The sequence below is a fragment of the Lithobates pipiens genome, unplaced genomic scaffold (genome assembly GCF_037356315.1).
Source record: "Lithobates pipiens isolate NorthernLeopardFrog02 unplaced genomic scaffold, aLitPip1_a1.2 Scaffold_8, whole genome shotgun sequence".
In the NCBI taxonomy this organism is placed as follows: domain Eukaryota; kingdom Metazoa; phylum Chordata; class Amphibia; order Anura; family Ranidae; genus Lithobates; species Lithobates pipiens.
In genome coordinates this window covers 513,900,317-513,923,063 of record NW_027507903.1, presented here as the reverse complement: position 1 = coordinate 513,923,063, position 22,747 = coordinate 513,900,317, and the positions used below count along the sequence as shown (strand labels likewise).

The window sequence follows — 22,747 nt, the reverse complement described above, 5'->3', positions numbered from 1 at the left end:
GTGAACAATGAATGTAGCTAAAACAATTCTGTAAAATGCCATTATTCTTCAATCTTTTTGTGGCAGTACACTGCTCCCCCGGACACTTCTACAATTCTACTACGCACAGATGTATCAGATGTCCTGTTGGAACCTACCAGCCTGAGTTTGGACAGAATTTCTGTATTAACTGCCCAGGAAATACAAGCACAGACTTTGATGGTTCAACCAATGTAACACATTGCAAAAGTAGGTGTGAATTTGTTACAATGCTTTTATATGATGATGTGTAGCAGATTGGTGAACATGATCCCTTGTAGCAAATCAGCTAATTCCTTACATTGTGCACCATCTTATAAAGAAAGATTAGTAGAAGGGCATAGAGCTCATAGGAGCTCCCCTAAACTGAAATATACAGCAATTTAACATTGTTTAAAAACAATGGTGTTTTATCTTGCAGCCTAGTAAATATGGAATTGCTTAGACTTTAATTCTATTTTATTTAAAGTTGTATTAAATTCCAAAGCAAACATTCAGTCTTGAACAGTTGTACAGGCTCCTCTCCTAGGGTACAAATGTGTTTCTTCCATAACTGATAAGAGTCTGTTGTTGTTCACAGACCAACACTGTGGAGGAGAATTGGGAGATTATACAGGTTACATTGAGTCTCCTAACTATCCCGGTGATTATCCAGCTCATGTGGAATGCATCTGGTACATCAGCCCCCCTCCAAAAAGAAGAATACTGATCATAGTACCAGAGATTTTTCTTCCAATCGAAGATGAGTGTGGAGATGTACTGGTGATGAGAAAAAGTGGTAAGTGAAAGATAAGTAATATTTATACCTCAACCACTTACCATGCCTGAAGCCAGCTCCTTAAGGACATCTAAGCGCTGGAGGCGTTTCCTGGGTTTATCGATCCAGGGATTTCTGTGATTGACTGTCACAGTGGTCACATGATGGGGAGCCCACCCTGCTGGCTTCCATTGTAAACAGTGACTGGGAGCTTTGTGCCATGTGCAAGTAACCTGAGTCTGCAATAACGTGCAATATGCTGTGCCTACTTGCACATTATGGCAAAAGTCCTGGGGACCCACAACAGGCTTTATTTCCAATTTAAATGAGGCCATTGCTTTGCACCACATAGGTAAAGCACAGGTTCTCTCTAAAGCTTCATCTGCATATTTCTGTTAAAGCAATTCTTAAAAAAAACAACAACACAATTCTCTTAAAATTAAGCCCGATGTACCTTCTCTCCCATCTTTAAGATGTTACTACGAATCTCGGAATGCCAGGGAGATGTTATCACTTCCCGTCATTTACAATTCCACAATATTACACTGTCTTTAATTGAATGAATGGGCTTGCAGTTAATGTGTATCCCACAGGCATTTTTGCTGTAAGGGAGAAATGATGCTGCCTTTGCTTAAACAACATGTAAGTAATCTTCCTATCATTCTGCTTTATAGGAGCCTAGGCACCCTCATTTTTAATTTTGGTGTCTATACTGGAATTAAATTCAACTTGGGAACTGGATGTTCCCAACTATGCCAGAACTCGCACTGTACACAGGAGGCAAAACATCAGCAAATTTAATAATGTTAATAAGCTGTAAGCATAATATTGTTACTGGAGATCTTGATGCTTTTCAGTAGTGGTAATGTGATGTATTACCCTTTAACAGCCTGTAGGTGGTGCTATGCACATACATTTTCACGTCACTGAACCAAAACAATGCAGCAAATGATGTCAGACAAAGGCCGGACATCTGATGTACACATTTTTTTCCAAGGTATTGACATATTAAAGCCATTGATTCAAATTGATGCAGACTGACAAGGCAACTAGCATTTTCAGAAGGATGACTCTGTAATGGCAAACTATATATTTCTCTCAGTGTCATCTTCTATAAAGAAAGACATTTAGCCACGACTGACTTCTTTTGAAAATGCTAGTTGCCTGGCTTATTTGTGGCTCCTATGCTTACATGGACCTGGAACACGCATGCAGTATATGAATATGAAACTTTGGAACTGCATACTTGGTTCCGAGTCAGAAAGAATTATAGCCTTAGAATCGGCATGACAGCCAAAGAACCAGCATATTTGAAAGGTAAGCAGTGGCAACGCCATATTTTAATTTAAAGAGACCCTACCAAATAATACAACCATTTCAGAAAAGCAAATACCTGTAAGAAAGGGACTGTATACTTATCTTGCCTGCTGCTCAACTCTGCTTCATTGCAAAGACTTTGGAAAAAGAAAGTATAAAACATAAAGTGCTCCCTGGGTGGGCAGCTAGAGGAAGGAGGGAGTCTAGGGAGCTACATACTGTATGTCTAGGGAGCCACATACTGTATAGATCACAGATATCTCTTTTGCTGCTGAGATACTCATTAGCAGAAGGTCAAGCTTGAAAATCTCTTCTTTCTCAATACTTGCTTCATGAGGTTGTCTGAAGTTTATTTCAGTACATTCAATTTATATCTAGAGTTGTGGCTCTTTAGCTGATGAAGGTGGGGGATTTTTTTTATCATGTTTGTCCCTTTAATTCAAACATAAAAAGGTATCTTGGACTTTTATTAAGCCTTTTAAATTTTCTATTTGCAGCCTCCCCAACCTCCATAACGACATACGAGACGTGTCAAACGTATGAAAGGCCTATTGCATTCACCTCACGATCTAGAAAACTTTGGATTCAGTTTAAGTCCAATGAAGGAAACAGTGGGAAAGGTTTCCAAGTGCCATATGTCACATATGATGGTATGCTCTTTTTATATCTAATTTGTCATGTCTAAGCTTGTCATGGGGGGGTTGATTTACTAAAGCTCTTGTGAAGTTCTGCATAGAAACCAATCAGCTTCCAGGTTTTTAGTTTTTTTTTGTCAAAGCTTAATTGAACAAGCGCAGAGACTCCTTAAAATATTGGCCCCACACTAAAAGCCCAGGTCACAGGTCTACTGTATGGTATGCAATGATATGAGAAAGTGGATTGCCTCATTTCAAGAAATGGCTGACGTCTCTATTGTCCCATTCCACAAACCAAGTAATCTAATTTTCTAATCTTCTTAATTTTGACAGAGGATTACCAGCAGTTAATAGAAGATATTGTGCGTGATGGCAGATTATATGCTTCAGATAACCATCAAGAAATTTTAAAGGTATGCTAACATTTTAACCACCACAATACAGTGCACATACAGTCCCATCCTGCCCAGACCAATTTTCAGCTTTCAGCGCTCTCACACTTTGAATGACAATTACTCAGTCATGCAACACTGTACCCATATCATAAAAATGTTTGCTAATTAGTAATTTTTCTTCATAAATTTTGGCCAACATTTATACTGCTACATATCTTTGGTAAAAATTACCCAAATTAGTGTATATTATTTGGTCTTTGTGAAAGTTATAGAGTCTACAAACTATGGTGCCAATCAGTGAAAATTGATCACATCTGATCAGGCCTTCAGTACATCAGGTCTCATTTCTTTTAACACCAACAAGTCAGGAAAGTACAAATACCCCCCAAATGACCCCTTTTTAGAAAGTAGACACTCCAAGGTATTAAGTAAGTAACATGGTGAGTTTTTTTAAGTTGTAATTTCTTCCCACAATTCTTTGCAAAATTAAGATTATTTTTATTTCTTTTTTACACAAAATTGTCATATTATCAGGTTATTTCTCACCCACAGCATATGCATACCACAAATTGCACCCCAAAATACATTCTGCTACTCTTCCTGAATATGGCAATACCATATGTGTGAGACTTTTACACAGCCTAGCCACATATAGAGGACCAACATTGAAGTAGCACCTTCAGGCATTCTACAAGCATAAATGACACATCTCATTTCTCAACCACCTATTACACTTTTGAAGACCCTGGACCACCAGGACAGAGGAATTGCCCACAAAATTACCCCATTTTGGAAAGCAAACACCCCAATGTATAATCAATGAGGCATAATGGAGTCTTTTGAATGGTTCTTTTTTGTGGAAAAAAATGAAAAAGCATTTTTTTAACACCCCAAAATACATTCTGCTACTCTTCCCGAGTATGGCGATACCACATGTGTGAGACTTATACACAGCCTGGCCACATACAGAGCACCAACATTGAAGTAGTACCTTCAGGCGTTCTAGGAGCATAAATTACACATCTTAATTCATTCCTACCTATTACACTTTTGAAGATCCTTGAGCACCAGGACAGTGGAATTACCCACAAAATGACCCCATTTTGGAAAGCAAACATCCCAACGTATATTCTATGAGGCATGTGCTGCAGATTGGTACACAGGTACTATGATGGCCTGGTGACAGGTACTCTGGTACTCTGATGGGCTGGAGACAGGTGCTTGGGCAACTTGATGAGCTGCAGACAGGTACTCGGATACTATGATGGCCTGGTGACAGGTACTCGGGTACTCTCATGGGCTACAGATAGGTACTCCGGTACTCTGATGGGCTGGAGACAGGTACTCGGGTAACTTGATGAGCTGCAGACAGGTACTCGGGTACTCTGATGGGCTGGTGACAGGTACCCGGTTACTCTGATGAGCTGGTGACAGGTAATCGGATACTCTGATGGCCTGGTGACAAGTACTCAGGTACTCTGATGGCCTGGTGACGGGTACTCTCATGGGCTACAGATAGGTACTCGGGTACTCTGATGGGCTGGTGACTGGTATTTGGGTACTCTGAATGGTGGTGACAGGTACTCGGTACTCATATGAACTGTGACAGGTACTCATAGGGACTGTGACAGGTACTCTGGTACTCATATGGACTGTGACAGGTACTCGGGTACTTATATGGACTGTGACAGGTACTCTGGTACTCATATGGACTGTGACAGGTACTCTGGTACTCATATGGACTGTGACAGGTACTCAGATACTCGTATGGACTGTGACAGGTACTCATAGGGACTGTGACAGGTACTCTGGTACTCATATGGACTGTAACAGGTACTCTGGTACTAATATGGACTGTGACAGGTACTCTGGTACTCATATGGACTGTGACAGGTACTTTGGTACTCATATGGATTGTGACAGGTACTCATAGGGACTGTGACAGGTACTCAGTTACTCATAGGGACTGTGACAGGTACTCTGGTACTCATATGGACTGTAACAGGTACTCTGGTACTCATATGGACTGTAACAGGTACTCTGGTACTCATATGGACTGTGACAGGTACTCTGGTACTCATATGGATTGTGACAGGTACTCAGATGGACTGTGATAGGTACTCAAATGAACTGTGACAGGTACTCGTGTACCCTGATGGACTGCGACAGGTACTCAGATGGACTGTGACAGGTACTTTGATGGATCCCACTGTGTATTGTATACACAGGCAGGGAGGAAGTGATGTCATTCTCCTCGGGGCAGTCTTATTGACCGGACTACGAGGAGAGGACACAGTAAGTCTGCACCAAACACTACACTGACACTAACTAACACATAGGCACAGCACACAAACCCCCCCCCCCCCCCGATCGCCCCCCGATGTCCCCCCGCCCCCCCTCCCCCCCCCCAGTCACAATGTCACTGATTGCAGTGATCATTTATTTACTGATCACTGCATTCAGTGTCAGTTGTAAAAGTAAAAACTGTCAGGGCAGTTAGTGTTAGGTCCAGGGTAGCCCCCTACCACCCCCAATAAAGATTTAACCCCCTGATTGCCCTTAGAGTTAACCCTTTCACCCCTTTTGCCAGTGTCACTAAGCGATCATTTTTCTGATCGCTGCATTAGTGTCGCTAGTGTCGCTAGGTAGCTAGTTATTTTTTTAGGTTCACCGCCAGGTTTTTATAGCGCTAGGTACCCCGATATACTACCCAATAACGGTTTTAACCCCCTGATTGCCCCTAGTTAACCCTTCCACCCCCTTTTGCCAGTGTCACTAAGCGATCATTTTTCTGATCGCTGCATTAGTGTCGCTAGGTAGCTAGTTATTTTTTAGGTTCACCGCCAGGTTTTTATAGCGCTAGGTACCCCGATATACTACCCAATAATGGTTTTAACCCCCTGATTGCCCCTAGTTAACCCTTTCACCCCCTTTTGCTAGTGTCAATAAGCGATCATTTTTCTGATCGCTGCATTAGTGTCGATAGTGTCACTAGGTAGCTAGTTATTTTTTTAGGTTCACCGCCAGGTTTTTATAGCGCTAGGTACCCCCATATACTACCCAATAATGGTTTTAACCCCCTGATTGCCCCTAGTTAACCCTTTCACCAGCGATCACCGTATAAGTGTCACTGGTGACGCTGGTTAGCCAGTTAGTTATTTAGGTTCCCCGTCAGGTTTTTATATAGCGCCAGGGACCCCCATATACTACCTAATAAAAATTTGAACCCCCTGATTGCCCCTAGTTAACCCTTTCACCAGTGATCACCGTATAAGTGTTACGGGTGACTTTGGTTAGTTTGCTTTTTATAGCATCAGGGCACCCACCATTTATTACCCAATAAAGGTTTAACCCCCTGATCACCCGGCGGGTGATATCAATTAGGTTTTAGGGTCAGGGTCTGCATCGCCCCAGGCAGCGCTAGGTTAGTGCCAGTACCGCTAACACCCACGCGCAAAGCATACACCTCCCGTAGTGGTATAGAATCTGAACAGATCAATATCTGATCTGATCAGATCTATACTAGCATCCCCAGCAGTTTAGGGTTCCAAAAAAACGCATTGCCAGCGATCACCGTATAAGTGTCACTGGTGACGCTGGTTAGCCAGTTAGTTATTTAGGTTCCCCGTCAGGTTTTTATATAGCGCCAGGGACCCCCATATACTACCTAATAAAAATTTGAACCCCCTGATTGCCCCTAGTTAACCCTTTCACCAGTGATCACCGTATAAGTGTTACGGGTGACTTTGGTTAGTTTGCTTTTTATAGCATCAGGGCACCCACCATTTATTACCCAATAAAGGTTTAACCCCCTGATCACCCGGCGGGTGATATCAATTAGGTTTTAGGGTCAGGGTCTGCGTCGCCCCAGGCAGCGCTAGGTTAGTGCCAGTACCGCTAACACCCATGCGCAAAGCATACACCTCCCGTAGTGGTATAGAATCTGAACAGATCAATATCTGATCTGATCAGATCTATACTAGCATCCCCAGCAGTTTAGGGTTCCAAAAAAACGCATTGTTAGCGGGATCAGCCCAGATACATGCTAGCACCTGCATTTTGCCCCTCCGCCCAGCCCACCCAAGTGCAGTATCGATCGATCACTGTCACTTACAAAACACTAAACACATAACTACAGCGATCGCAGAGTCAGGCCTGATCCCTGCGATCGCTAACAGTTTTTTTGGTAGCGTTTTTTATTTTTAACCGGAAGGCAGTGCTTGGTTTTCGGGGTCCTGTACATGGCTAGGCTCCCAAAAAGTCCCCCACATGTGGTATCCCCGTACTCGGGAGAAGCAGCAGAATTTATTTTGGGGTGTAATTTGACTTATGCCCATAGCATGTGTGAGCAATATATCATTTAGTGACAACTTTGTGTAAAAAAAATAAAAAATTGTAATATTCCTGCAACTTGTGGCAAAATATAAAATTTTTCATGGACTCAATATGCCTCTCAGTAAATAGCTTGGGGTGTCTACTTTCCAAAATGGGGTCATTTGGGGGGGTTTTGTGTTATTTTGGCATTTTATGGCCTTCGAAACTGTGATAGGTAGTGAGGAGTGAAATCAAAAATTTGCACCCTTAGAAATCCTGAAGGCAGTGATTGGTTTTCGGGGTGCCGTACGCGGCTAGACTCTCAAAAAGTCCCACATATGTGGTATCCCCGTACTCAGGAGAAGCAGCAGAATATATTTTGGGGTGCAATTCCACATATAACTATGGCATGTGTGAGCAATATATCATTTAGTGACAACTTTTAGTAAACTTTTTTTTTTTTTTTTGTGTCATTATTCAATCACTTGGGACAAAAAAAAAAAATTCAATGGGCTCAACATGCCTCTCAGAAATTTCCTTGGGGTGTCTACTTTCCAAAATGGGGTCATTGGGGGGGGGGGGTTTGTACTGCCCTGCCATTTTAGCACTTCAAGAAATGAGATAGGCAGTCATAAATTAAAAGCTGTGTAAATTCCAGAAAATGTACTCTAGTTTGTAGACGCTATAACTTTTGCGCAAACCAAAAAATATACGCTTATTGACATTTTTTTTACTAAAGACATGTGGCTGAATAAATTTTGCCCTAAATGTATGACTAAAATTGAGTTTATTCGATTTTTCTTATAACAAAAATTAGAAAATATATTTTTTTCTCAAAATTTTCGGTCTTTTTCCATTTCTATCGCAAAAAATAAAAATCGCAAATTTCGTTTGGGTACAACATTGCATTACCGCGCAATTACCAGTTAAAGCAGTGCAGTGCGAAATTGTAAAAAGACCTCTGGTCCTTAGGCTGTTAATTGGTCCGGGGCTGAAGTGGTTAAATATATATATAATAACTCAACACACAGCCATTAATGTCTAAACCGCTGGCAACAAAAGTGAGTACACCCCTAAGTCAAAATGTCCAAATTTTTGAAAAATTGGCCATTTTCCCTCCCCAGTGTCATGTGACTCGTTAGTGTTACAAGGTCTTGGGTGTAAATGTTGAGCAGGTGTGTTAAATTTGATGTTATCGCTCCCACTCTCTCATACTGGTCACTGGAAGTTCAACTTGGCACCTAATGGCAAAGAATTTTGAGGGGACAGCAAATTGACACTGTTATACAAGATAAACACTCATTACTTTACATTGTAGCAACATGTAATTTCTTCAGTGTTGTCACATGAAAATATTTACAAAAATGTGAGGGGTGTACACGCTTTTGTGAGATACTGTGTGTGTGTGTGTGTGTGTGTGTGTGTGTGTATATATGTATATATATATATATATATATATATATATATATATATATATATATATATATATATATATATATATATATATATATATATATATATATATAAAGCACACACAAACCGATTTGTCAGAAAACCTTTACTTTCCTTTCAGAATCCACATTTTCTATGGGACACTATACTACAAAATGCTCCCACATATGTGGACCATTGATTGCAACCAAGATTTGTAAATTTGCACACACAAGAAATATTTTTTCTAACAAATTCTTTCAAGACCATGTTGCAAAAATGAATACACTGTGACCCCAATTAAAATCTTAGGAGCAAAGCTAAATGTTAGACAAGAAAATCCTAATTAACAAGAATTCAACTACAGGTGAGTCTAATTATTCAGTAACCGCTTCCTGACCGCTGCATGGCGATATATATCGGCAGAATGGCACGAGTGGGCAAAAGGGCGTACAAGTACATCCCCAAGAAGCGGTGGTGCGGAAGTGCGCGCGCCCGCCTCATTCTCCGTGACCGCGTCACCCGTGGACTCTATGTCTGCTGGGTGCCTGCGATCGTGTCACGAAGAGGTAGAACAGAGAGATGCCTTTGTAAACAAGGCATTTCTCCGTTCTGCCTAGTGACATGACAGAGATCACGGCTCTTTGTCATCGAGAGCAAAGATCGCTGCCATGTGTGTTGAAGCCCATCCCTCCCACAGTTAGAATCACTCCCTAGGACACACTTAACCCCTTCATCGCCCCCTAGTGGTTAACCCCTTCACTGCCAGTGTCATTTACACTGTAATCGGTGCATTTTTATAGCACTGATCGCTGTATAAATGACAATGTTCCCCAAATAGTGTGAAAAGGGGCCGTTTTTTTATTTATTTTGTAGACGCTATAAATTTTGTGCAAACCAATCAATATACGCTTATTGCGATTTTTTTTTGATTTTTTTTTGATTTTTTTACCAAAGATATATGTAGAAGAATACATATGGCCCAAACTGAGTAAAAAAAATAGTTTTTTTTATATATTTTTTGGGGATATTTATTATAGCAATAAGTGAAAAATATTGAGTTTTTTCAAAATTGTCACTCTTTTTTTGTTTATAGTGAAAAAAATAAAAAACGCAGAGGTGATCAAATACCACCAAAAGAAAGCTCCATTTGTTGGGAAAAAAAAGTCGTCAATTTTGTTTGGGTACAACATTGCATGACCACGCAATTGTCAGTTAAAGTGATGCAGTGCAGAATCGCAAAAAGCGCTGACACATCTGACACTGAGTGACACTTTTTGGGGTGACACCAATACAGTTATAAGTACTAAAAAAATGCACTGTCACTGTATAAATTACACTAGCAGGGAAGGGGTTAACGTCAGGGGCGATCAAAGTGTTAAATGTGTGCCTAGGGGTTGCTTGCTAACTGTGAGAATGGTTTGACTGGAGGAAGAGAGAGATCCGTGTTTCTGATTATCAGGAACGTGAGAATCTCTCTCTTCCTCACTAAATGCTGCTCTGCCTTGTTTACATAGGCAGACCGTCGTTTTGCCTCTTTACGAACCATAACGGACATCGTGTCCGCCACACCCGCTGATTGTCCAATCACAGCGGGAGTGGGTTTTCAGCGACGCCCATGCCCCAGACCCAGAAGAAGCAAACAGCGTACAGGTACGTTGTTTCACTCAGCCGGGCCGCCCTGTCGCAGTATATGTAAAGTAGTTAAACAGGTGTCCAGCAGACAGTTACTTTATAAAAGGATGTTATTTAACAAAGTAAACCTTTTCCCATTTCATGGTGTCAGCAATGGCACCACATGTAAGAGAAACGTCACAAGGCCTGAGAAAAAAAGTAATTTCTTTACACAAAGATAAAAGCTACAAAAAGATTAACAACGCTTTACTTATCAGTCAGAATACTGTAGCAAAATGAATACAAAAATGTAAAGACTGAACTGCATCCATACCATCCATGGAAGTTAACATCTCGTCAGGAGCATCTTATGATAAGAAGGGTTGAAGAAAATTGCCATGCAAGTTCACTTCACTGCAGTTAGCTAAAGAAGTAGAAAGCCACAGTGTGGTGATTGTTTCCCATCACACAATGCGCATACACTGCAGAGGATTGGCATGCATAGGTGTTGAAAAGGTGTGTGATTACGTGCAGAGGAGTGTACAAGGCAGATGAGAGATATAAGAACTGCTGCCCCTACAAAATACTAGCACCTGAGTGGAGTACAGTTAAAGAGGCAAAGGTAAAGCATAATGGACTACTGTGCATCGCATAGTAGTCCATTATGTGTCACTTACCTGACACAGGAGCCAGCGAAGTCACTGCTGTCCCCTGTAGTCAGGAGCATCCATCCTCTCGGTGAGTCTCGCCGCTCCGCCGCTGTCATTCGGCAAAGCCGCGATGATGTCACTCCCGCGCATGCGCACGGGAGCCGCCACTTGTGGCATATCGCCGTTGACAGCGGCGTGCTCATGCGGTGCCTGTCTTTCTGCAAATATCTCCTAAACCGTGTAGGTTTAGGAGATATTTCTTGGACCTACAGGTAAGCCTTAATCTAGGCTTACCTGTAGGTCAAAGTTGGTTGTAAGGGTTTTACAACCACTTTAAATGCATGGGTACTGTCCATGAAGGAAGCTTCTAAAGCCTATGCACAAAAAAGCCTGCCTAGAATTTTCCAGGGCCCATGCTGAAAAAGAAGAGGACTACTGGGACTCTGTAGTCTGGAGTGATGAGACCAAGATAAATGTTTTTGGAACTGATGGCTTCAAAGCTGTATGGCATTGCAAAGGTGAGAAGTTTATCTCCTGGTCTGAACCCAATCAAACACCTATGAGGAATTCTGAACAGACAAGGCTCTAAAAGAGGTTTTTCTTGAGGAATGGAAAAAGATAGATGTTGCAATATGTCGTCAACTTGTCCATTCCATGCCTAGAAGACTTGGTGCTGTCCTTACAAATCATGGAGGTCATACAAAATATTAGATGTAGTAGTTTGTGTTGTGGGGTGTATTCATTTTTGTATAAACTAAATTGAGTAAAACTTAAGGTTTTGAAACCTAAGTTATATTATTAACCTTACTTTCATGTAGTAAGCTAAACAAATGTTCTATCAAAATTTTGGAAATTGTTCTTGTGCTCATTGAGATATATTGATAAAATCGTATTTAGGGGTGTTCTCATTTATGCTGAGCTCTGTGTGTGTGTGTGTGTGTGTGTGTGTGTGTGTGTAATATATATATAATATTGGAGTCCTTATGTATGTAAGTTCATGTAACAAAATATTGAAATATCTCAATTTGCTTTAGGGGATTATTCTATGTTGATCATTATTCTAGATTATTCTACGTTGATCTTGATAGTCAGTGTCAGTGATGTTCTGTTCTTACCGAGAAACTCTGAAATAAACTTTCTTTTCTGACTTTCCTGCAGGACAAGAAGCTGATCAAGGCTCTATTTGACGTCTTAGCACACCCCCAAAACTTTTTTAATTACACGCCACCTAAAACAAAAGAGATGTTCCCACAATCTTTCATTAAACTACTTCGGTCAAAAGTGATCAGATTTTTACGGCCTTATAAATAGCTTTATTTTAATTAGTTGATTTTGTTTTTTTATTTTATTTTTTTTGCATTGTTTTTTTCTCCCTGGTCCACCCAAACACTTTGCCCCTCCCTGTCGTAGAAACTGTTACACGTGAATGACTTTGTCTTCATTCTTCCATTCTTTTGGAGGAAAAAAGGGCTTTTTAAGAAATTATTTTATGGACGCCGCTTAATTTTTTTTTTTCTTTTGGCTTTGGAATTTTCCAGAAAAAAAAAAGCTTCTGTTCTTCCATATTCTGGATTGAAGACTTCCAAAGTTGCAGTATCATTACATCTATTAAATATGCATGCTGCCATGTACAAAAGTATTCAAGCCGTTCTGTAGACGACCAAACCTCCGAGGTATAAACTGTTAAGCAACGTGTTTTCTGAAATTCAGTTTCAAGGAAGAGCAGACAACAAAAGAAAACTGTAGGGAATATGACATTTTCTTCAAGGTCTTTGGAGGTCATAAAAATGGATATAATAGAAAGTTAAATGGCCTCTATGTTTGACCTGGCAAATTGGCAGTTTGTCTAACTTTTCTTTAATATCATGAAAATACTGCAAATGTTTATCAATGCAATTATCAGTGGCAACATGTTTCCTGAACATGCTCCTTTCTTCACCTTACCCCCTACACAAACACCCTTTTTTTTTATTACCCCTGCTTACGGGTGATGTTTTCTGCACCATTCAGATACTAACCCACCTAGCAGATCCAGCGATGTCCCGCCATATTGTTGGTTACGTCATCGAGAGACCCGTCGGCTCTTCAGTGTCTCCCAGTGACGCTCCACTAAGCCCGCTCCCCTTCTCTTTTCTGAATGAAAGACTAAGGCCTCCTGGAAGTTGTGACATGCATATCACAGGAGGCACAGCAAGCACTGTGTATGTCATTCACCTAAGCAAGTGATGTGCATAGTAGAGTGGGGCCACACAGTTCACACAAAAAAAAACGAAAAAAAAAAAAAACCTATGTACAGCAGGGGAGGATGGGTGAAGAGAGGTCAACTTTATGTAGAGGGTGAAGATCAACTTTAAAGGAGAAATCCCGTAACAACTAATGCTTCCAGAATACATATAGTATTAGGTTATCTTCCACTTTTTTTTGCAATTGAGTATCTGTACTAAAGTTTCTAATTTCTCACTGTCACATGACATTATATGGGCGTGTCAGCAGTTGGCTCAAATTCAATTGTGTTCAGTGATGGGTGGCATCACAAAGAGGCTTTCTTTGCTGTTATAGGTTCCACACTTTTTTGGGATTGAATTTTTTTTTTTTTTTTTTTTAGAGTAATGGTAATCCTGAAACAAGGGGCAGATTTAAATTGAAAGCCCTCCGTGTAACATAATGGGTGACCAATGGTTTGTCTGGAGTTTTGTTTAAAGCAGTTATTCATGGTATTAAATAAGGACTTCCCCAGCCCCCTACATAGCAAGGATCATGAAACCACCTACCACTGTCATAGAAGCTTAATATCCATGGTGAAATGTTGACACAGTACAGATGCCTCTTAGTCGCTCTGTGGCTTGCTAGTGCCCTATATTCCAAGTTCCAATAAGCCGGCGCACAAAGTTATTTTTTTAGTTTTTTTTTTATTTCAGTTGGTTTAAGAAACTACCTGCAAACAAGTATTATGGCAAGAGAGTGACGTGTGTAGTATAAATAATATTTTAAATTGCACTTGAATTTTGTATGTGATGGTTAGGGGGAAGAGATGCATTTTTATATATTTTTGTTTTTTTTATTTCATGTTTTAGGGGATCTAATCTAAACCAAAAATTGTAAGGACTGTATAGTATTTTTAATGTTCAGTTGGACAGTGTATTGAGTGACGTCAGTGCTCAAAGTGCAGTAACTCACATTTTGGCTAAAGTCATATCAGTAAAAGACAAAATAAAACTTACCACTTGTGCAGATTGTGCAGCTGCACAAGGCCCCTCTGAGATCTCCCATTACATGGTAAATAGGTTTTCATGCTTGGGCAGTAGATGAAAACTGTTCTTGCTATCCGCCACTGACTGCACTTTCTGCCTTATTGCAGAGCCTTTGTCAGATACAGATTACAACACCCAAAAAAAGCTGGCTAGAGGTCATATGCCATTGTATATGATATCATTTTGGCACAGTTTCATAGCAGTTTCATAGCAGTTATGCAGCAAAAAGGGTACTTATGAATGTAAATAAAGTTTCTGGAATCGGAAATTGCTGGCAGATTATCCTTGCGCTCTGCTGCTTAAGTAAACAGTTTGACCATATCTGCCACTGCCCATAAGTGCACTGACCAGTCGATAACATTTCCTATGACCAGCTAAATGCAAATACTGATTCGACACTGGCAGGGTTACAAAGCTTGACTTTTTAGCTGAGCTGCTGGTGTTATTGGAATTGTTTAACCCAACTCCTAGTGGACTCTCAGTAGCAATATATGAAGAGTGCACTTCAGCATGTGCTATTAAACACTTGGATGAGAGGTCAGGCCAGGCCTGTTTAGTTCTTGGAGATGTCTTTGCCCGGGCCCAGCTATAAAGGTATAGCAGTAGATAGAAACCCTGCTTGACTTCACTAAAAAGGTGAATATTAATCTTTATAGTGTTCAAAACAGATTTAAGTTAAAGCCCACATTCAGCTGGTTTGTTTTGTTAGTTTTGCGTAGACTTGGGAAGTGTTAATCCATCTGTTGGGTTTAATAATTGTTGGTGACCTCAAAAGGGGAGATTTTACCTCTACCTGTCCTTTGACAGCAGGATAGGAAATAAGTGGTTGTCATCGGGCCTGGAAATATACAGATAATAATACTACCCTTTTACCTCAGTATAATTTTATTTGAAAATGTGTCTTTGTGACAGTCTGTTTCCCACTCGGGAGATTTCCAATCACTTTCTCTAGGAAAAGCAAGGGCTAAATCTCCCCAATGGGCAAAACAGTGGCATACAGTATAGCAACCAACTCAGTGTAGTTGCTGAAGTGATCATTAACAGATAGTACTATCATGAAGAAACTGCAGAAATCTTAATGTAATTGTCACATCCAAACATTTCCAAGCAAATGGTTTGAGGCCCCTTTCACACCTGAGCAATTTTCTGCTTGTAGCTTGTAGCTCTAAAATGCTCAGCAAGCCGAATCGTATTCATTTCAATGACCCTTGTTCACATCTGAACATTCTGTAGTCAGAAGCAAAATGCCTGTCACTCAAAAAAGTACATGAGCTTCTTTTTGGCAGATTACAAGCATTTTTGGCCCCATAGTTTTCGATAGAGCTGCCTGAAAACGTGCAACTTTTTTCGTGCACTCTGCTCAAACAGCAGCTCACCGCCCAACTAGTGCTTTCTATTGGCTGAACAAAAATGCCTGATGCTGTAAAACACTTGTAATATGCTTCTAAAATCCTTTGTAATACACTTCCAAAAATAACAAAATAAAATTCAAAAACGTCTGAAATTCGCTCTGCACAGGTGTGAACAGAGCCTTATTGTTACCACATAGCAAAAGAAGTTTCAACATTTAGGGGCCTTAAAAATCCCCTCATCTAGGCAACAGTGACTGTTGGCTTAAAGAAAGGGTCCCTGGAGGTTCTCAAAACAGCCTGCTTTTTTTCGATTTGGCAAAGATAAATCCAATTGCTTGGAACTTTTTTGGTGTGTTAATGACATCATAAGATATCTTCAGTCTCCCCAGTAGGAACACAGACATCAGTAAATAGCTGATCCATTGCTTTCTGTTCTTTGTCTAAAACTAGAATTAAAGTTTGGACTGGACTTTAAAAGTCCCAAGATGAGTCTTGGCCCTCATAGATGGACAGACAAGGCTTTAATGTTATTTCCCATGAGAATGCTAAGAATGAGTACTAATCCCTCTAGAGAGCAGCAAGTCTGGACTCATCCACCTTCCACCACTGCAGCCACCATAAAAGCCTTTAGCAATTGATACTTCCAGGAGTGTCAATTGCCTGCATTCCATGCCACCAACTATGGTTCTTTTCTTTGACACTGACATCACTATGAACTCCACAGTTTGTTATGTAATGTTTATCACAGATGGTGAATAATTTATCCATTCTGTAAAAACTTTTGCCTGTATCGTCTCTAAATTTTATAAATTTCTTTTTGGGCCTTTTTTTATAGGTGCATTTTATTAGGTGTATATTTTTGAGTACATCAGAAAAAAAAAAACTCAGGAGCCATTTTAATTTTTGCTCCCTAAAAACCACTGGAAACCAGCTCAAGGATCCATGCACACTAGGCTTTTAAAAAAAACGCTGCATCTACAGTTGCATTTTGTTGAATATTGATCTCCTTTGTTGCAGTTTGCTCTTCTGCCCGTAGAAGCAGCTCAATGTTATCCTATGTGTGCTTGCACGTTAGGAAGTTTAGAGGCATATTTTAAGCTCAACTTTTAGAGGCAGAAAAAACGCTTCTGGATTGCGTTTTTGAAAGGAGCTTTCAGGCATAAAAACTGCTCAACGCTCCTAAACATGATGTGTAGGAGAGTTTGCTCTCCTACACGAAAAGCAAATGCCCATAAACTTTCCCAAACTCTTGTGCAATATAAGCTACTATGAGTATTTTTAATGCTGCTTTTTCTGCCAGAGGTTGTCATTTTTATGCCCTTAGTGTGCATCGACCATAATTCTGCCTTAGCCCTTTACTCCAATGTATTTTGGCAAAATTACTCAAATAGCCAAAATTATGTTGCAATTTCAGTGAACTGAAACCTGTCAATTTTGGTCATACCTTGTTCAAAATCTTTCCTACATTGTCCAAAAAAATGGATTTCCACTGCAATCAAACCTCTCAACAAAGCTGAAAGCATAAAATCCCATGAGAATGCAGTCCAGTCCATTGCAGAAGTGCAAAGTCGGTGAATGATTTGTTTACAAATGGCCTTCTAAAGCCATTTGTGTTGGAAAACGGGATGCTGGCAAAAACGCAGACCTTTCATTTGCCATATGGGAAATCTATGGATGTGTAGTGAGACTTGCCTGGTACAAAGGTTAATCTAAATTTAAGGGCTTTTTGAAACATTTAGTGAATAGAGCATCAAATAGTCAAAATGATTCAGGGGGGAAAAAAATACCTTACCCCCCTTCTTTTGGGTTTGAGCAGTCAGTGTTAATATAATCCCAAAAAATGGACAAGTGGACCTTTTGTTAAGGATATCTAACATCTCCATATGACACTAAAGGCAGATGGGGTTTTTTTTTGGGGGGGTGGGGCTGTTTCCTCCTGAAATGTGTTGGATGTATTTGATGCTCTTAGGCATTAAATGTTTGAAAAAGTGTTTCAAGTGAGATTAACTTTTCTATCAGGTACTTCTTTGTACACATCCAAGGATTTACCATCTGGGGAGCGCCTTCTTTGTCGCTATCAAAGAGGTGGCAGCCTAGGACCAGAACAAGGTCCACCTATACCAGTGATGGCTAACCTTGGCACCCCAGATGTTTTGGAACTACATTTCCCATGATGCTCTGGCACTCTGTAGTATAGTGGGGCATCATGGGAAATGTAGTTCCAAAACATCTGGGGTGCCAAGGTTCGCCATCACTGACCTATACTATATTTCAATCACGAATGTATTTCTTTGAAAGAAAAATCTTTTTTTTTTTTATATATGAGATCCATCATAACGAACTTTCAATTTTATGGGTCCAGCCCTATCACACACATACTTTAATCTGCTGTTTTTGCTGCCATACTCCTATATTCGTTGCCTGCTGATATTAGAAGGCAAAAATGAGAGTGATAATGGCAGATGCACCCAGCCCCCTTTGTATACTTCTGCCAACATTTAAAAAGAATGGCAAAGAACACTTTTTAGCTGAGCAAGTGTAGTTACGTTTGGTATTAATAATACCATTCAACCAAAACATTTGATTTCATTTTAGATATAGGCCTATCTGTCAGGTTTTATTGCCACCTGTGTTTCTGTTGGAGAGATTTGCTCTCACCTTCTGCCAGGACAGGAAGTAATGGCAAATGTCTCTAATGGGAACACAAACAGAAACAGATTTTTAGTAGAGCGGAAAGGGGTTTGAATTTCCGACCATGTGTTTCTTACCTTCTGCTCTGGTGAAGGGACAGAAAGCAAAGAATCTCCCCAATGGGATCACAAACTGACCAAAAAATCTGGAGGTAAATTGGGTATCTGGTGCTCCAGGAAGCAATGGCCTTGGGTAAAAACCAGGTTGACCTATGGTAAGAGGGTGATTTAAAAAGAGGCAGCCATCCTAAGAGTGTGTCCATCAACTCTGCAAAACATGTAAAAGAAACAAGGTGGGGGGGGGGGGGGTCGCCTCTAAATGTAGTATTAAAACACAGTATAATTTATTGCACAACATTTAAAACACTTACAAGATATAAGTGGGAGTAATCCTCGTCATAATTATGTCTGTCTCTGTGGAATGAAAGGCTACTCGCTCAGAGCTCACAGCTCCTTCTACTGGCCTCAAGAAGAAAACATGGAGGCTCAGCATCACATGTGGGTGTTACCTAGGGTGGTCTACATGCAAATGCATCCTGCATAGGAACCTAGACTGACATCCACTCATCAAGGCATTTTGATATTTAACGCCTCCCAAGATCCAGCCCACTGCTTGGGGCTCTTGAAAGGAGTACTGATGCAGGAAACTATGTTCAGCACTCTGCTGACCCCTCCCACTAGCCATGGTTTGCCTGCATTGCCTATCAAGGAAAGCACAGTACAAGCAGATTAAAATTCAGGTTTAAGCAGTTAAAACAACATATTTGGATCTAAAAGGCTGATGTTCAAATTGTACTTATAGAGCCTGTATGATATGTATGCATTTACTCAAGGAGATTTATAGAGTCGCAAGGGGCTGCCAGTGTAAAATATGCACAATTTGCAATTGTGGGGTGCAAATTTTACATGAACTGCAATTTCAATTTAGATTTTTAATGCTATTGAGAGAAAATATGCAAACATGACTGAATTTCCGGCAATTGCTAAATAAAAAGTGTAAAAAATTATAAAATAAAGTAAAAAGACCTCCATCTGACCAGAATGGGCCTAAGCTGTTAGATGTTTGAAGGAACTCTCAACTCCTTTGATGTCACTGGGGGCTCATTAAGAAATTAAAGGAGGAAGCTATGTGGTTGCTAGGAGCAACACGGCTTTTATTTTCCCCCATTTTCTTACAAAATGAGGGTCAGTGTTCTCATTCATGTGGTAAATGTTTTTGTGCATGTTCTTCCCTTTTGTTATTTTACATTTTCTAATGTCATCTCATTTTTTTTTTTTTTTTTGTATTTTCCAAAAACATGGCGAACATTCCCCTCCCCAGTAATGTACAGAAAACTATTTGAAAAAACAAAAAAACACTTTTTTTTCTTTGGTACCTGATTATATACAGTTACATTGTAGTGTGTATTTTTATTTATTCTGCCCTTAGTCTAGTGTTACCAGTGGATTCACTTTTACAAGGACATTTTTAAGGAAAAATTGGTAACACACCTAAAGCTTGGGGCAGCCATTTTGGGGATGGAAGACCTGCTCAGCCAGTCGATTATCTGTACTACCTCAGCCCACTATGGAGTTTGTGCATTAAAGTGGAACTAAACCCATCAAATTAACAGTTTGAAAATACAGCATGTTTGGAGAATGTAACTAATCATATTGTTTGGGCTCTCCTCCAAACTGACAAAACCATCCAATGGCAATAACTACTCACATGTGCAGCATCATGGCAGGTAAAGATCAAACTGAGGCTAAGATGGCAGCTTCCTTAACTGAAAACAATAAAGTGGTTTAGTTCCACTTTAAAACAGTTATAAATTACCAGTTGCTCATAGCAACCAGCTTCTCCCTGACATGGTTCTAATGTAGCATGGGAGATCCTGATTGGTTTTGGTTGCCAATATCAATCGCCATTCAACTTTTTAGATACAAATGCAAAATTTGGTATGAAAGTGACTGAAGTGTACTGGTCAACATTGCTGATAGATTATTCGTCCTTTGCTCATGTAAGCAAGTGCCTGATAGAAGGTTATTGTTGCCCACAGCAACACATCACAACTCTTTTATTTTTCCATTTTTCCAGTTGTTCTGAACAGCTAAAACTTTTCCCTCAGAAAGTTCTACACAGAAAAACCTTCTTTACATGAGACTCAAAATGGCTGCCCCAGGTGCAGCAAACCATTACCTCAACCTACACACACACACAGTCAATTTCCTGGGGTGGCTCTTTATTTTTTTTACTGTTTTTTTTGGGGGGGGGGGGTCACACTAATATTACTGAGGTATTGGGCAGCAAAAATGGCTATTACTTCCACGATACCTGTAACAAAAGGTGTTTTTAGGTCATAGTTTAATTGTCTTTCAATAAGATAAATATTGTTGTTTTTTATTTTGTCCTAAATGGTTTCCTAATATCAAATTTGCTTTTTATGTAGAAATGCACTCTTGCCAAAGCATGTCTTAAGTCTGCCATATTGTAAAAGTGAATCCATCTCTCAAATTATGTCTTGTAATATACATCCATAAATGTACATATGTTGTCTTAGTTGTAATATGTAAACCTTTTGTTATAATTTTAAAAAATAAAAAGGTAAAATATATATGAAAAACAACACACTTTTTTTTTTTTTTTGCTTACGGCTTCAAATTATAACTTTGTATGATACTTTTAGACAGACTGCCAGTCTCGTTGTACCATAAACAAGTTTGCATTTGAATTGTGAAGACTGTAATAAAAAAAAATTACTTTAATTTTAAAGCTGTTTCTTGTGTATTTTAAGGTGCATGAATTATAATACAGGGAAAATGTCGTCAAGGCTCACTATGGAGAAGATTGCTGTATTCTGGTTCTATGGGTTAATATCTGTAATAAAAACACGATTGAGACTTTTAATTACGTTAAGGGTGTGACTTATGCCACGTAAACACGACCGAACTTTCTGGCAGACTAGGTCCGACGGTCTTCCCGACAGACTTTCGGTGGACTTTTCGAATTGACTTGGACACACACAATCACACCAAAGTCCGACGGATTTGACTGTGATGGCGTACAACCGGACTAGAATAAGAAAGTTCATAGCCAGTAGCCAATAGCTACCCTAGCGTCGGTTTTCGTCCGTCGGATTAGCGTACAGACGAAAAGATTTTTCGTCCAGACTCAAGTCTGTCAGAAAAATTTGAAACATCTTCTAAATCTAAAGTCCGTCTGATTTTTCGACAGCAAAGGTAAGATGAAGCCCACACACGATGGAATTGTCCGCCGGATTCGTTTGCTGTCAAAGTCCGGCCGTGAGCACACGGCATAAGGTTCAGGAGGGAAGTATTTTTAATATGAAGCGAAGATCAAGAACACGGGGCATGACCTCAGGCTAACAGACATTTAGAAAGTATTATTTTATAGGAAGAGTAGTTGTTGCTTGGAATAGACTTCTAGGAGATGTAGTGAGCTGGTCAATGGTAAATGGCTTTAAACATACTTGGGACAATCATAAACAAAAAAGCTAACACATGAGCGTAACTATTTTCAGGTTTTTTTATTAGAGCATTTTTGCAAGCGTACAGTATATGAGTGTTAGAAGTTTATTACAAGCATTTTGCATGTGTATTCAAGCTTCAGGCATTTTTGTTTTAGCCAATGCAAAGCATTAGATGCAGGAGATCAGTTAATTTGGACTATAAAAAATGCCTGAGAGTCACCTGAAAAAACACTACCCATGTCCCATTTTGAGCAACAGCTGTCCAGCTACAAGCGACAGGACGCTCAGATGTGAATAGAGGCCATTGAAAAAAATGTGATTTAGTTTGTAGTGCATTTTGGAACTCTGAGTGTAAATGGGGCCTTAAGGGGTAGACTGGATGGACCACTTTTTTCTGCTGTCACTCTTGTATGTTTCTATTATAGTTTTTTGTATAATATTCCCTTTTTTTTATTTTAACTTGCCTTTCTATTTTTCAAAAATTTTTACATGCAGTTTAGGTTGTCCAGCAAAGTAACAGTTACAAGATTGGAACAAATTATTATTATTTTTTTTAACAAAATAAAACCCTTTTTGTAACGGTTTATACATGTTAGCTGGAGTGAGGCTTTTAACCCTTTTATGATCTGAGATTGAAGTCTGCTGTAGATGCTTAGGCCAAATTTAGAAACGTCAGTTTAAGTAGTTGTGTATCAATAAGATGCTCTGTTTCTGACTGTACATGTGTTCCGAAACAAATGTGACCACTGTTACAAAAAAATAAGATAAATAACTCTCGTGTGAAATGCATCGAAAATAAACTTTTCACTGTTGATGTGAATTGCTATGTGTGACCATACAAATTACATACTGT

At 39.8% G+C, this 22,747-nt stretch overlaps 1 protein-coding gene across 2 annotated transcripts in view; it reads left to right on the top strand.

The window, feature by feature from the left end:
* Window positions 1-21,176, top strand: part of SCUBE1 (signal peptide, CUB domain and EGF like domain containing 1) — a 453,110-nt gene extending 431,934 nt beyond the window's left edge. For both annotated transcript variants that reach the window (XM_077469395.1, XM_077469394.1), the window contains 5 exons: window positions 67-228; window positions 599-796; window positions 2,590-2,742; window positions 3,061-3,140; window positions 12,290-21,176. In XM_077469395.1, the coding sequence (XP_077325521.1) occupies window positions 67-228; window positions 599-796; window positions 2,590-2,742; window positions 3,061-3,140; window positions 12,290-12,442 (746 nt within the window). In that variant the 3' untranslated portion in view covers window positions 12,443-21,176. The remainder of the gene's footprint in view (window positions 1-66; window positions 229-598; window positions 797-2,589; window positions 2,743-3,060; window positions 3,141-12,289) is intronic.
* Window positions 21,177-22,747: the final 1,571 nt, after the last annotated feature.